The 15,653-nt window shown below is 30.8% G+C and overlaps 2 protein-coding genes, 1 long non-coding RNA gene and 1 pseudogene across 3 annotated transcripts; 2 read left to right on the top strand and 2 right to left on the bottom strand.

Annotated features, from left to right (window-relative positions):
* Nucleotides 1-1,557: 1,557 nt before the first annotated feature.
* LOC131854190 (uncharacterized) lies at nt 1,558-2,019 on the top strand (the record flags this gene model as incomplete). Its single annotated transcript, XM_059205318.1, has 2 exons — nt 1,558-1,741; nt 1,898-2,019. Coding segments are annotated over exons 1-2 (306 nt in total), but the record flags the coding sequence as incomplete, so codon positions are not given.
* Nucleotides 2,020-2,942: 923 nt separating this feature from the next.
* Nucleotides 2,943-4,316, bottom strand: LOC131854235 (uncharacterized). Its single transcript, XM_059205368.1, has 2 exons — nt 3,073-4,316; nt 2,943-2,989 (listed from the first exon to the last, which is right to left on the bottom strand). The coding sequence occupies exon 1, from the start codon at nt 4,205-4,207 to the stop codon at nt 3,347-3,349; it is 861 nt and encodes a 286-aa protein (XP_059061351.1). The 5' UTR covers nt 4,208-4,316; the 3' UTR covers nt 2,943-2,989; nt 3,073-3,346.
* A 3,055-nt stretch (nt 4,317-7,371) lies between these two features.
* On the bottom strand, nt 7,372-7,928 carry LOC131854237 (uncharacterized). Its single transcript, XR_009358025.1, has 2 exons — nt 7,728-7,928; nt 7,372-7,644 (listed from the first exon to the last, which is right to left on the bottom strand). It is a non-coding gene; the product is annotated as an uncharacterized LOC131854237 (long non-coding RNA).
* Nucleotides 7,929-8,190: 262 nt separating this feature from the next.
* LOC131854188 (uncharacterized) lies at nt 8,191-9,548 on the top strand (annotated as a pseudogene).
* Nucleotides 9,549-15,653: the final 6,105 nt, after the last annotated feature.

Below are 15,653 nucleotides of genomic sequence, written 5' to 3'. Positions count from 1 at the left end.
CATAACCCCAAATTTTCACTCTTTTACCATCAATCCCTATTTTTTATAATTGCAATTTATATGGCAAAACAAGATTTCCAGGGTCAGCTAGTATATCGATGTAAAAATAGGAGTTGAGGGTAATAATTTAGAGTTGCAAGTAATTTTTTGTGCCGAATCATAAAAAAAACTTTGTTTAAAAAAGTCGGAGTGGGGTCGCTATTATCACCATAAAATATATGCTATCCTATAATTAGTCCTTTCAGTACTACTGTAACTTCAGGCAGAGTCAGTCAAACCGTTTCAGAGAAATTTTGTTACAAACACAAGCACGAGAATCTAAATTCAATAGATTTCTTCATACCATAAACTACTAACAGTTAACGATATTTATATAACATAATATTCTTTTATTTTACAGATGAAGAAAGAAGAATTTTAAAGAATATCAAACGAATCAACGATACGGTTTTTCAAAAAGTTAACCTCTGCTGTATTTTTGTAATGGATGCCAAATCGATATTGCAGTTGCTTACCCTGTTTACTACATATACTATTGTCTTATTGCAGTTTGCTTTTCCATAAAGCGCAAGTAGAATAGACATTTCTTTTAAATGAACTACCTGCTAAGATTTACTATTCATTCATAATTTAAGAGCTACGCTCTTGTCGGTGGAGGTTTACTATACAGACTACAAAATGGGATTTTTCAAGAAGGGTACACTCCTAGTGTTTCAGTTATCTATAGGCTACGGTAACCGTTTATATCAGAATATCAGATTCATAACAAGTATACAAATATAATTTAAAAAAAATGCATTCTGCAGTCGTTCTCTTTATAAACTGTATGCGTGCGAAATTTCATACTAGTCCGTCCGCGCAGTTTTCGCATAGAGTAATTTTTTTTTTTGCTTTACGTATTAATATACAGATACTTTACTAATACATGTACTATGTATATGTACATCTTACTAGTATTATAATTGCGAAAGTTGTGAGTATAGATTGATGTATGGTTAGTACTCTTTAACGCAAATACTACTGAAAGGATTTTGATGAATTCTTACAGTAATATGGCTTCTAGTAATAAATAATCCCATCAAAAACATAAATGTGAAATGTTAGCCGAGTTCAATATTATGATATATGCCTTGTTGACTTCGACAGGTGGAGGAAAATGTAATAACGTGTCCAGTGGTGGTGGTGTATATAGAAATGTATATTCTTGCGTTATTTACAATAGTTGCATGATTTAATTATAATATATAAACCATATATTAAACGTATGAGAACAGAGGCGATTAGGTCCCAATCTAACAGGCAAGTTATATTTCGTCTCACAACGTCGCTAGGCAACGGTGTTGCCGCGAGCTATCCGTCGAATCGTCACACTATAATGTATAATTCACAATTTCAATATTTGTTAATAATAAGTAGCACTTTGTATTATTATTATTTATTTATACCATTTTCTACATCAAATAACAAAAACGGTACATAATGTATCACCTTATTATATTAAAAGCTACCCTAGTTTTTACTACGACTCACACCAAATTTGTTTGCTCTCTGTACAAAATGGTTTTAAGCCAACATAAACATGTTACTGAAGTATTATTGAGTAACAAATTAGATAAAGACTTTCAGTCAATGCTATTACCACTGGAACTCGCGAATAACTTTATTCTATTACCAAAATATTACATCCGTGATGATTTCATAACGCCCAAAGGAACTATTTCGAATTTCATCTCATTTTTCAGTACTTTCATAATAGTGATTGTGTATATTATTAATTATTTATACGATATAGAATTTGGTTATGATATTGATATATATTTCACGTATGATTTAATCACGTGCGTGTCTGGTTTTATTATTAATTTAATAATTAACATATATCAAACTTCAAACGCAGTACATTTGAATGTAAAATTACAAAATATTTTTAATATTCTCGATACTAATAAGACGGTATTAAAAAAGATTACACTCCTGAATTGGGTATACATGTTGAGTATTTCTATTTTTTATTTAATTTATCTTAACATTATGTATTTTTATAATGTTAGCGATCGACTGGAGGTTATGGCTTGTTTAATATTAATAATTTTCGATTTGAATAATATATGTGCGAATCAGTACATGAATATGATTACCCAAGTACTGAATTTATGGCTGTCCGAAATACGATGCAGTACATCCTACCATTTGAAGGATGTATTGAGAAACTACGAAGATATAATTGCAATGTACGATATGCATTATAAAATATTTGGAGTACCGGTAAGTAAAACTGTTGTATTACAGTTAGTAATTTATATAATACTAGCTGTCCCGGCAAACGTTGTTTTGCCTTAAAATAAAAAAAAAATTTAGGGCTGGACTACCCCTAACATTTAGGGGGATGAAAAATAGATGTTGGCCAATTCTCAGACCTACTTAATACGCTCACAAAATTTCATGAGAATCGGTCAAGCTGTTTCGGAGGTGTATGGGAACGAAAACTGTGACACGAGAATTTTATATATAAGATCATATTAATACGTGAAACAAAAACTGTGTACAGCTTATTTATTTGCGCGAATATCGTATTATGAATTTTCGCACACTTACAGTTAAACCTTCCTTTTGAATCACTCTACCTATTCCTAAAAACTACATTAAAATCCGTTGCGTAGTTTAAAAGATCGAAACGAACAGACAGCGAAAGCGACTGTTCTTTAGACTGTGTAAAGATATAGAGAAGAAGTGCAGAATGCTAATATTATTTTTATTATACATAGAAAAACAATATTTTTTTCTTTTTTAATTTTCAGACGCTATATAATATTTTGACATTTCTACTTCATGAACTTATATCCGTGGACGATGTGATTTTAATATTCAAATATCTAATGGACGATAATGACTACGTAAGTTCTTTTTTTCTATTATTATTGCTGTTAATCTAAATATATATAATGATATTTTCAGGGTTTCTTTATAAAATAAACTAAAATTTGTTTCTCTGTAAACAAAGAAATGTTTTATTTAATTTTAAACCACTACAATTATTTAACACTGTAATAATGAATCACACATATAACTCACCTGTAAACAAAGAAACGACATTTAAAGTTTATTACAATTATTATTTAACTATTACTGTCTTTTTATAATATATTTTATATAACCTTATTCACGCACACTTGTTTTTGCACGATCCATTTTTATGTTATTTCTATTGACAGCTCCCTTTGACACTCCTTGCAATCAACAGCGCGGAACGCGCCAAAATTTGAATTGTTGAAATATTTAATTATATTATTATAAAGAATTTCTTTATATCTCCCCCACCAGGGGTGAAAATTTCTCATAGAATTTTTTATAATGTATTGTCTTCATCATGTGCTTCACTATCTGTTTGAATAGGTTGTAATTTTGTTATATGAAATAAAGTAGATTCAGCTTTCTTGTTTCCAGTGTTAATTCTGTAAATTGAGTTTGAAATTTTTTCCACTATTTCAAAAGGACCAATTTTCAATTCATCTAATTTCTTTCTGTTTAATTTGTTTCCGTTTTCTACATATACTCTGTCTCCTATATTAAATTCACATGGCTTTCGGTTTTTATCAAATATTTTCTTATTGTAATCATGTGATCTTTTGGTGTTCTCTAATGCTAGTTTTTTGTCTTCAATCCACTGATCTTCTTTTTTTAGAACCTTCAGTTCATTTGGTAGGATGGTAACATTTGTGCCATCTAGTAAATATTTCGGAGCAAATCCTGTAACTGAATGTTCTGTCTCATTATATTTATCTATACATTCTCTAGCTACTGTAGTCCAAGTTTTTTTATTCTTTTTTTCATTTATTCTACACCTTATTTTATTCACTATGGTTTGATTTAATCTTTCATTCAGTCCATTCGAAAATGGTGTATTTACCGCAGTAAATACTAATTTAATATTATTTTCCTCAAGGTACTGTTTAAATTCTCTAGAGTTAATTCCAGGATATTGATCTGTTAGAATCATTCCAATTTCATCTGTTTCCAGTACATACTTCACTAATTTTATAAAGTCACATGCACTCTGTGTTTTTGATGTTACAATAAATGCAAATCTTGTAAAATGATCTACCAAAAGATGTAGATATTTTTTTGTAGATCTGGATCCCCCAAAACCACCAATTGTATCTATAGACATGATTTCAAATGGTTTCGTTGCTGGTCCCAGATGTGACATATATCCAAATTTTCCTTGTCCTCTTGATTTGTTTTTTATACAGGTTTCACAGTTTTTACAAATATTTATTATGTTTCTTGTTAAATGTTTCGCTGTATATATTGGGCTTACTTTCCTTTGTAACTGCCTTATTCCAAGATGGCATAAATCTTCATGTATTTGTTTTATAAGTTTCTTGCTAAATTCTTCAGAGAGAATAATTTTATACTGTTTTTTAATTTTTTTGTAATATATTTGATTTTTCTGTATAAAATTCTGTTTATTTATTTTTATTATTTCATTTTTATCTTGATCTGTCATTATTTCTTCTATTTTGATTAAATTCACTATTTTTAAAATCTCTTCTTTGTTAGATTCTGATTCTAATACAGGGTTTCTGCTTAAGGCGTCTGCTTCTAAATTTTCTTTACCAGGTATATATTTTATTACAAAATCATATTGAGATAAATAGTATGTTAGGTCCCCTAATTCTTCATCTGTTCTAGCCTTTATATTCATATTTTCAAGAGGTTTGTGGTCTGAGTAAATAATAAACTTTTTTCCAATAAGCCAGTGTTGCCAGTATTTCACAGCTTCTTTTATCGCTAAACACTCTAGGTATATTGCCTTTTTTCTTTTTTGAACTTCATTTAGCTTTTTTGAGAAATATGCCACTGGCTTATCTTTACCATCTGGTTGTGTTTGTTTCAGTATTGCACCAATACCTTCTAAAGATACATCTGTAAATATTTTTATTGGTAAACTCTTGTCATATATTTCTAATACTGGTTGACAGCATAAATACTCTTTTATCTGTTTAAATGAATTTTCACATGTTTCTGACCAAACAAACTTCTCGTTTTTTCTTAATAATTTATGTAATGGATCTAAAATTATTGCGCTTCTCGGTATATATTCATGATAAAAATTTATTTTCCCTAGGAATTGTCTAATATTTTTCTGGGTTTTAGGTGTTGGAAAATCTCTTACTGACGTTAAATTATCCTTTAGCGGTGTTACAGAATTATTTTGAATTATGTGGCCCAGATATTTCACTGAATTTGAAGCAAATGTACATTTCTTAAATTTCAATCTAAAACCTTCTTCTATTATTGCATCTAATACATATCTTATATGCCTTATATGTTCTTGAAAAGTTGATGAGTATATTAAAATATCATCAATGTAATTAACAGCATAGCTTGTCAGATTGTGTTTTCGTAGTATATTGCTAAGAATTCTTTGGAAAATAGCTGGTGATGTTTTTAATCCAAATGGTAGACAGGTCCACTGGAAGTGTCCATCTTGTGTTACAAATCCTGTCTTACTTCTATCTTCAATCCGTAATGGTATTGACCAGAATGCTGAATTTATGTCTAATGTAGTAAAGTATTTGCAATTTCTAGTCTTTATTATCAAATCATCTATCAATGGAAATGGTTGGGCTTGTGGCATAATAATTTTGTTTAGTTCTCTAAAATCTATACATAATCTTGATCTTTTATTTTCATCTTTTTTAAATGCTAGTGTCACCGGAGCTGCAAAGGGACTGTATGATTCTTCTATTAACTTATTCTTTAGTAACATTGATATCTGTTTTTCTATTTCTATTTTATCATCAATTGTGCATCGATATGGCCTTTTACTACAGTATCTATCTACTAGTAAATCTATGTGAGCTTCATAATCTTTAACCATACCAACATCATATTTATCTTTTGCAAAGACTGTTTTGTATTCTTTAATTATTTTCTCTATTTCTATTTTCTTTTTGTTGTCTAAATGATTTATTTTAATTTTAAAGTCTTCTACTTCTATGTGTTCGTTAAAATTTATTGAATATGTTTCTTTCATCTTGTCTTGACTTTCTTTATCTTTAGAGATTTTATCAATTTTATTCTGTTTTTCATTTATATCTTTTCTTTTCATTTGTTCTATTTTTAGGTTTTCATTTTGGGTCAATCTAAATTTCTGTATCATATCTAACCCGATTATGAAATCATCAAATTCTTCATTTTCAACTATGTATACATCCACCTCTTCTTCTAGTTCAAAAATCTTTATCTTAATTGTTATCAAACCCTCTGTTTTCTTTACACCATTAACCGTTCTCATGTATGCTGTATTCATGTTGTGTTTATTTTCTTTTACTTTGATTAGTCTTGAATTTATTAAAGAGATTTGTGAGCCTGAATCATAAATGCCACATACTTCTAATCTATCTTCTAATACAATATTGATCTTGATTAATGGTGTACTTACTAGTTTTTTTGCTCAGTATTTAAGTCTACTTCTATAATAGAGTTACTATTTACATTTTTTGTTCTAAGTATTTTCTCTTGTTCATTTTTTTTTATATTGAACCAACACGCTTCCTCTGGATGATATCTAATTCCTTTATTTAGTTCTTCACATGTTTTACATGACTTTCTTTCCATGGTTTTCATTTTAAAATTTAATTTACTATTTTTTATTACCGTAGTATTTTTTCTGTATATCATACTTTCATATTTTCTAATTTCATTGAATAAATCAGTGCTGTCTTTGATTTCTTCTCTGTTTATTTTGTTTAGGATAAAACCTGGGAGACCTGTTGCAATAAGATCTATCAATGTTCTGGAGTCTATAGATTTGTTAATGTCTAATATAAGGTGTTCCTTTTTCATCGCATAATCAATTAATAATCCTTCTTTATATCTGAATACAAATGCATATGTTACCGTATCCCATCCTCTATTCTTAAATGTTTCCAAAAATTTTTCTTTCCACTCTGTCCAATATGAATTTACTGTCAGTTTTGTGACCATAGAACTATACCAGTCTAAACAAGTTTTTTCTAAAAATAATCTTAATATTTCTATTTTTGTTTCATCTTTTATTATATTAAACCTCACACATTCCTTCTCAAAAGTCTCCATCCATTGAGTTGCATTTGAGTTCCTGCTTGTGAATTTTTCTATAATAAATTTCTCGGATATATTTTTTTAAATTGTGATGTTCTTTTTTTTCTGTGGATTCCACTAATCTATCCAGAATTTGTTGCAGATTGTTATCTTTTCCTGTTGGTTGTTCTATAGAAATTTCTTCTAAATATTGATCTAAAAATTGGATATTTCCGTCTTCGTCAACATAGGTTTGTTTTTGTTCTTCATTTAATGTTATCCATATTTTCCTAGTCTGATGTCTTTTCTTTAGGCTATTTTTAATCTTTATATAAGTACTCGTCTTTGTAATTTCTTTATGGTTATTTATTGGTTTCAACTCGTCTGGTATCGCAAAACATTTTCCGTCTTCTGTAGTTAGAGAGGTTATGGCTAGTACATTAGATTTGCCATCACTTGATGCTATCACTGTAAATTCAAATTGTAGCCGGTTCATTTTGTTTTTTGTAACAACAAATGTCGTTTTATAATGATATTTTCAGGGTTTCTTTATAAAATAAACTAAAATTTGTTTCTCTGTAAACAAAGAAATGTTTTATTTAATTTTAAACCACTACAATTATTTAACACTGTAATAATGAATCACACATATAACTCACCTGTAAACAAAGAAACGACATTTAAAGTTTATTACAATTATTATTCAAGTATTACTGTCTTTTTATAATATATTTTATATAACCTTATTCACGCACACTTGTTTTTGCACGATCCATTTTTATGTTATTTCTATTGACAGCTCCCTTTGACACTCCTTGCAATCAACAGCGCGGAACGCGCCAAAATTTGAATTGTTGAAATATTTAATTATATTATTATAAAGAATTTCTTTATATATATATAACTCAAAGGTGACTGACATAGTGATCTATCAACGCACAGCCCAAACCACTGGACGGATCGGGCTGAAATTTGGTATGCAGGTAGATGTTATGACGTAGGCATAAGAAAGGATTTTGATTAATTCTACCCCCAAGGGGATAAAATATGGGATGAAAGTTTATATGAAACTTCGTCAATTTTAAACCGATCGGGCTGAGACTTTGCTTGCACAAAGCTACTATGACGTAACCATGTCCTAAGAAACGATTTTGATAAATTCCACCCCTAAAGGGATAAATTAACGCGAGCGAAGCCGCAAGCAAAAGCTAGTACATCATAAGATACTGTTAATAAATGATAATAATAAAAGAATTAAATGGGGCCAACGGGAAGCACATCATCCATTACACAAGCTTAAGCTAGCTTAACCTGGGACTAGATGGCGATGTGTGAATTGTCCTGATATTATTATTATGATAAAAGCCTCTAAACGACTAAATATTAAAAAGAAGAAAAAATCTGTGAAATTTTTTGAGTTTTGGTTATAAATTAAATGAATTCAATAATTCCCAGGAAGCGGACTTGGTCTATGCCATTTCTATGTGCGTGTGGATTTTGAAGAACTATATCTTAATTGTTGTTCTTTGCATACAGTGCGAGAACTTTTATTCAACAATTATTGATGTCCAACTCTTCTGTGTCAGTCTTTTGAAGGAACGTAATGGACAATCAGGTAAGAAAAAATGTACTATGATTATGTATAAATGCGTCTCTATGTGTGTGTTAGTTATCTTTATAGTGATCATCATCATCATCATCATCTTATATATAAAATTCACATGTCATAATGTTAGGTGTCATACTCCTCCGAAACGGCTTAATTGAAATTATAAAAATTTTATATGAATTTCAGTAAGTCTAAGAATCGGCTACTATCCATTTTTCATACCCTTAAGAGATAAGGGTTGTCCAGCCCTAAAATTTATTTTTATTTATCAAACAATTTTTTTTATTATGTGATATTAAAGAATAAACATAACCCCAAATTTTCACTCTTTTACCATCAATCCCTATTTTTTATAATTGCAATTTATATGGCAAAACAACATTTCCAGGGTCAGCTAGTATATCGATATAAAAATAGGAGTTGAGGGTAATAATTTAGAGTTGCAAGTAATTTTTTGTGCCGAATCATGAAAAAAACTTTGTTTAAAAAAGTCGGAGTGGGGTCGCTATTATCACTATAAAATATATGCTATCCTATAATTAGTCCTTTCAGTACTACTGTAACTTCAGGCAAAGTCAGTCAAGCCATTTCAGAGAAATTTTGTTACAAACACAAGCACGAGAATCTAAATCCAATAGATTTCTTCATACCATAAACTACTAACAGTTAACGATATTTATATAACATAATATTCTTTTATTCTACAGATGAAGAAAGAAGAATTTTAAAGAATATCAAACGAATCAACGATACGGTTTTTCAAAAAGTTAACCTCTGTTGTATTTTTGTAATGGATGCCAAATCGATATTGCAGTTGCTTACCCTGTTTACTACATATACTATTGTGTTATTGCAGTTTGCTTTTCCATAAAGCGCAAGTAGAATAGACATTTTTTTTTAAATGAACTATCTGCTAAGGTTTACTCTAGAGACTACAAAATGCAGTTTTTCAAGAAGAGTACATCTCTGGTGTTTCAGATATCTATAGGCTATGGTAACCATTTACTATCAGAACACCGTATGCTTATGTGCCAACATCGTAGCATGAATAAAACATACAAAACATCGTAGTGTAGTCGCCAAACAGTCAACACTAGGCTTCCAAACTTTACTCAAACTCTATTTATTGCCTGAAGATTCTTGGTTTAGAAGCAAAACAAGTTTTTTTCGGCCTACTAAAATGCTGCTGATCCCAGTTGGCCTTTACGGCTTCACCAGACGATAGTGGGCGACTGCAGATGGACACTTTAAACATAGGGAAGGAAATGTGGAGCGGCTAATAGCCAACTGCCGCCTGACCAATACGACTTTAGTCTGAGGGCACCGCTAGGGGGTTCGAACCTCGGCTCAGGCCGTCGTAACCCCGTTTGAATTGGACGGGGGATCGGTCGTAGGAGTGCACGACAAAAGTATAATTGAATAAGAATTACTACTATACGAAACAGATAAACACTTCTCATAATGGATGTCTGTAGATCCAACAACGGTCGGATTTTTATCACTAACCTATACCTACATGTAAATAAAATTGGAGTGTCTGTTTGTAATGTTGAAATAACCGTTTTTTACTACATGCATATGAATATAAATACGGTACTTACACGAAAATAACATTTTTTAATATTTTTGTCTGTCTGTCCGTCTGTTTGTTCCGGCTAATCTCTGAAAAGGCTGAACCGATATATATAAATAAAATTAGAGTGTCTCTTTGTGATGTTGAAATAACCTTTTTTATATGATTGTAATATTAATATTCATTCATAACAAGTACACAAATATTTGGAATCACTGCATTTTACAAAAATTTTGAATCGATTGCCTTGGTCTAGCGGTTTAGCACTGGGCTTTACTTCCGATGGTCGCGGGTTCGATTCCACACACTGCACAAACATTTGTATTCATGAGTATGATTATTTGTATCGATGTGGGTGTTTTCTATGTATATTACGTATGTATTTATAATAAAAACAGATATCTAGTACCCGTAACGCAGGTTTACCGTGGGACTAGACGGTGCTGTGTTATTAGTCTAGGGTTATTTAGTTATTATTATTTGATTACCAAACTGATGAAATGCTGTAAACAGCTTACATATCATACTGCTTAACGGCTGAAATAAGTAATTCACTAAAATACACGTGACTGCATTGTATTCTTAATCTATCACTTTACATTTCACTAAACGTCCTCGGCGTAACTGCAATCAGAGTTTAAAATTAGTAGAAATCCGACATACATATCACAATATTTATACTGAATACTAAAACACATGTGGATTGAATACTAAATTCATACGGGAACAAGGCGTTAGAAATATAACAAATGATATTGCATATTGATGAATACTAGTGGTCGCGAAATGGTCGATATTCCATTCCGAAAGACCATAATTAATTTAAATTAAAACATATATATTGAGCGAGCGGTATTTCACTAATAATATATATGTTTTTATTTTAATAAATGAATTTATTATAGTCGTGTTTGACATTCAGTAATATCGATCTGTGTTCAAATTGAGAATAGATTCATATTATCGACAAATAATATGAATCTGTTCTCAATTTGACCACAGACTTTAACAATAAACAAAAGAGCATATATGCCTATGAGTAACAAACAGTTATATGGTAGTATGCGTAATGGTTTTTTATTGATTTCATTCATTTTTTATGCATAATTAAAAAAAAATGCATTCTGCAGTCGTTCCCTTTATAAACTGTATGCGTGCGAAATTTCATACTTGTCCATCCGCGCAGTTTTCATATAGAGTCAAAATCTTTTGTTTTACGTATTAATATATAGATACTTTACTAATACATGTACTATGTATATGTACATAGTACATGTATTAGTGTATTATAATTGCGAAAGTTGTGAGTATAGATGGATGTATGGTTATTACTCTTTAACGCAAATACTACTGAACAAATTTTGATGAATACTTACAGTAATATAGCTTATAGTAATAAATAATGATCTCATGACATTTCACACAAATCTAGCTAGTCTCAAGTTAAACGCAGCTTGTGTTATATGTACTAGACTACTAGAAAACTGTTGACCAGCGTGAAATTTATAACCTATATGTTATTCTGATATCTATACATATACATAAAATTGGAGTCTGTTTGTAATATTGAAATAAACGTTTCTTACTAAATGCATGTGAATAAAAAATGATACATACACCAAATTAACATTGTTTGCAGTTTTTGTCAGTCTGTTTGTTCCGGCTAATCTCTGAAATGGCTGGACCGATTTTGACGATACTTTTTTTGGCAGGTAGCTGATATAATGAGTAACGAAGGCTACTTCTATTTTAGAAAAAAAAATTTAGAAGCGCGGCCGAATTCGCTGGAACTTCTAGTCTGATGTATATCCGTTGAGTAGAGTAGTTTTTGCGTGCCAGTATTTATTTATTTATTTAATTAACACAATATAAACTTACAGCTAATTGCCAACACGTTTATATTTTAAAACTATTTATACTACTTAAAATTATATGATGATAAATATATTCTTATTTTAGTAATTATGGATTATTATATTATAACAAATATCCATCCATACTCACAAACTGTCGCGTTTATAATATTAATAAGATATGCAAGTAAATTCATAACACAGTTAGTTTATAATAAGTACAATTGCGTGTATGAGTATTTAGTAACAGGTGTGACCAGTGTTTGACGCATGCGCGGCGGAGCATACGAGGTCTCTACAGGCAATGGCGCGGAACAATTGATCAATTTATTATTATGTTAATGTCAGGACATAGTGACCTATTAGTTTACTAACTCAGACAGTTTGATACTACCAAATGGAATGGAATGAAATGGAAAATCTTTTTGTACGTACATCTATACATATAAATAAAATTGGAATGCCTGTTTGTAATATCGAAATATCCATTTATTACTACATGCATATGAATATAAATACGGTACATATACCAAAAAACCACTTTTTTTAATTTATGTTTGTCTGTCTGTCGGTCTCTTTGCTCTGGCTAAACTTTTTAATGGCTGGACCGATTTTGACGGGGATTTTTTTGGCAGGTAGCTGATGTAATAAGGAGTAACTTAGGCTACTTTTATTTTATAAAAATTGGTTTATTATATTTTATTTAATGTGTGTGTATAAATATATAGATAACCCTGGACAAGTTACACTGCGTTATCCAGTTCTAAACCAAGCAGAGCTTGTGTTATAGATACTAGATAACTAATATAAATACTTATATACATTTTCTTGTAAATATATATACTTACTAGAATATATATATATTTACTAGAAAATGTATAATACTTAGAAAACACCCAGTTACATACATACAATCATATTCATGACCACATCATAACAAATCTTTGTACCGTGTTAGGAATAAAACCCGCGACCTTCGAAAGTAAGGCGGTGTGCTATTTACGTGGTAACTGCAATAAAATATGTAGATATGTAGCCCAGGTATATAATAGAGGAAAAATGTACCGTAACGTGCGCATCGATTGGTTAATGGCAAGCAAATTGTTTATAATTGGAGCCTCGTTACTGAATTGTTTGCGGTGACATTCTCCTGTTGTATTTGCAGGTGGAAATACCACACCGAACAGCATTAGACTTTAAAAATACCAACTCTAAAGAAATTGGACCAATCTGATAGTAAACTCTTCCAAATAAAAAAGCAACATTTATATAAAAGAGCTACACGCAAGTTTCTTGCTCATTCTTCTTGTGATTCGTCTGCGTTCCGAATTAGTGGTAGAATAAAAAAACTATTCTAAAGTTCTTATATTAAGTGCATTTGAATAAAGAATATTGCGGGGTAAACTCCAGAAACAATAATCTGAATATGAAAATTCTTTAATGTTGGATAGCCCAATAACTGGAGGAGATATATAACATCACGCTTCGACTAACAAGAGCGGAGCTTGCATGAAAATGTTACAAATATGGAAAATATGACGCAAACAAAGTTGCTTGTTTTACCTAGAATATCATAAAATTATTCAAGTTAAGATGATAACCACCAAAATACGCACCTGTTTGCGATATACTTCATAGACGTCCAATTTATCTGAGGACGCCTATAGGCAGAGTGCAGAAGCATTTTATTGTCCGACGACGGATAAAAAATTGTTTCTGCCTACCCCATCTGATATATCAGCCGTGAACACATATTATTATAAGAGCAACCTTTGTATCTAGGGTCCCCACTATTAGGTCAATTGTCTCGCCGCACCCAACTATTTAAACATCCTGATTCGACTGCCCGCAACGTCTTATATTGTTGGATTTATTATATTGACCGAGTTATGTTTTCCCATTGCTATGTAATGTGTAATTTATGGAATAAGATGGCGTAACTCTGTTATCAATAGTTTCCATTTTTTGACGCTAGATGGCGTTAGTAAATATTTTAAATGACGCTGTTAAGATTTATTGTAAATTTTATATAAACAAAAGGAATGTTTAAATGTTCATTTTATTCTGCTAAGAATACACATAAATTCACGTAATATCAATTGTGTTTCATATACTAAACCAATTTTTATTACAATCTTCCATTTCCATCTGGTGTTCTGAATAATTAGCTTTAAGATAAACATTTTTTAAAACTATAAGAATATTTTTTTATTTTATATAACTTGAATAGTAAACAAACTTACAGCCCCGCTGATGGTAGATGGTAATCTTTGGCTTCCTCCGAAATACGTTACCATGTGATATCATTCCGGAGGGCTAAGATGTTAGCCTACGTACGCTGTAATTTAGGCCGATCCGCGGTACCAATCGAGACCAAAATTTCATCGAAGATCGACTTTCGCCTCCATCAATTACTACTCAAAAAATTCCAATTGGTCAAATCGATGGAGACCCGCCGGCCACCAGTAACAAACCTATTTTATATCAGTTGTCTCGGGAGAAAATCCCTCATGGAACCCACGCCTGCGGGTACTGTGAGACTCCTACTCGCTAAAAACTCCAAGGTATCCCGACGAAGCCTATAGCCGGAGTCGCGAGATCGAATGTCAGTCCACCGCAACTCTGGCGGCGTCGGCCCTCTGTAGTTTGCGCCCCTTCGCTTTTATTTTGGGGTGTCCACACCACCTCTGAATTGTCCTCAGATATTATTATATAGGCATGTAGTTAGTTTCTCTACTTAGCGTATAAGGTACCTAGCATAATGATACGTAATATATAAACATATAAATTGAATTGAAATGCTTGTTTTCTTAACACTGAATGAACTTATGTTATCTACATATATAACCTATATGTTATCTGTAACAAACAGTAGTGGATTATATATAGAAACTTCCTAAAAGACAACCCAAATAAACAAATAGCCAATTATATTAGAAAATAAATAGATAAATGATCTTGATACAAAAAGAACGTATATATTATTTATATTTACAATGTTACTCTCAGATAAATGGATCTAACTTTTATATAGATACAGCACACACATTCACACATCTCCATGTAGTTTAAAGTTAAGCAGAGCTTGTGTTAGGTTTATTAACTGATAGAAATACTAAAATACATATATTTTTTAACCTAATAGAATCAAAATAAAAAATCATTTATACATGTAGGACATTTTAGCCGCTTATGAACGCCAGGTTTTTTGTATTATTATATTTCTCTACCGTCCAGTTCAGTATACAGATTCAATTGAGAAGAGAATCTGCTAATCACTACAACTTATTTAATTTTATTTAGATACCTAACCAGTTGATTGTGTATTTAATATTTTGACTCTAATGAATTAGTGCAAATAGGAAGTTTGTATTCACATCTCAACTTAAAAATGTGAAATTGCAACAATTATTTAAAAGACCAACATGCAAGTTTCTTTTTCATTCTTCTTGTACTTATTACAAGAAGAACGAGCAAGAAACTTGCGTGCAGGAAACAGCTTTCTGAATAAGCGATAGATAAAAATAATATGTAAGTATTACAATATTAT

This window comes from Achroia grisella, unplaced genomic scaffold (genome assembly GCF_030625045.1).
Source record: "Achroia grisella isolate CSIRO2021 unplaced genomic scaffold, CSIRO_AGI_Agris_v1 utg971, whole genome shotgun sequence".
In the NCBI taxonomy this organism is placed as follows: Eukaryota; Metazoa; Arthropoda; class Insecta; order Lepidoptera; family Pyralidae; genus Achroia; species Achroia grisella.
The sequence above is the reverse complement of the archived record's forward strand: the minus strand, read 5'-3'. Positions and strand labels throughout refer to the sequence as shown.

What these genes read in the sequence shown, in the direction of transcription:
- LOC131854235 (XM_059205368.1), bottom strand. Translation starts at nt 4,207, where the DNA reads ATGTCACATCTGGGACCAGCAACGAAACCATTTGAAATCATGTCTATA.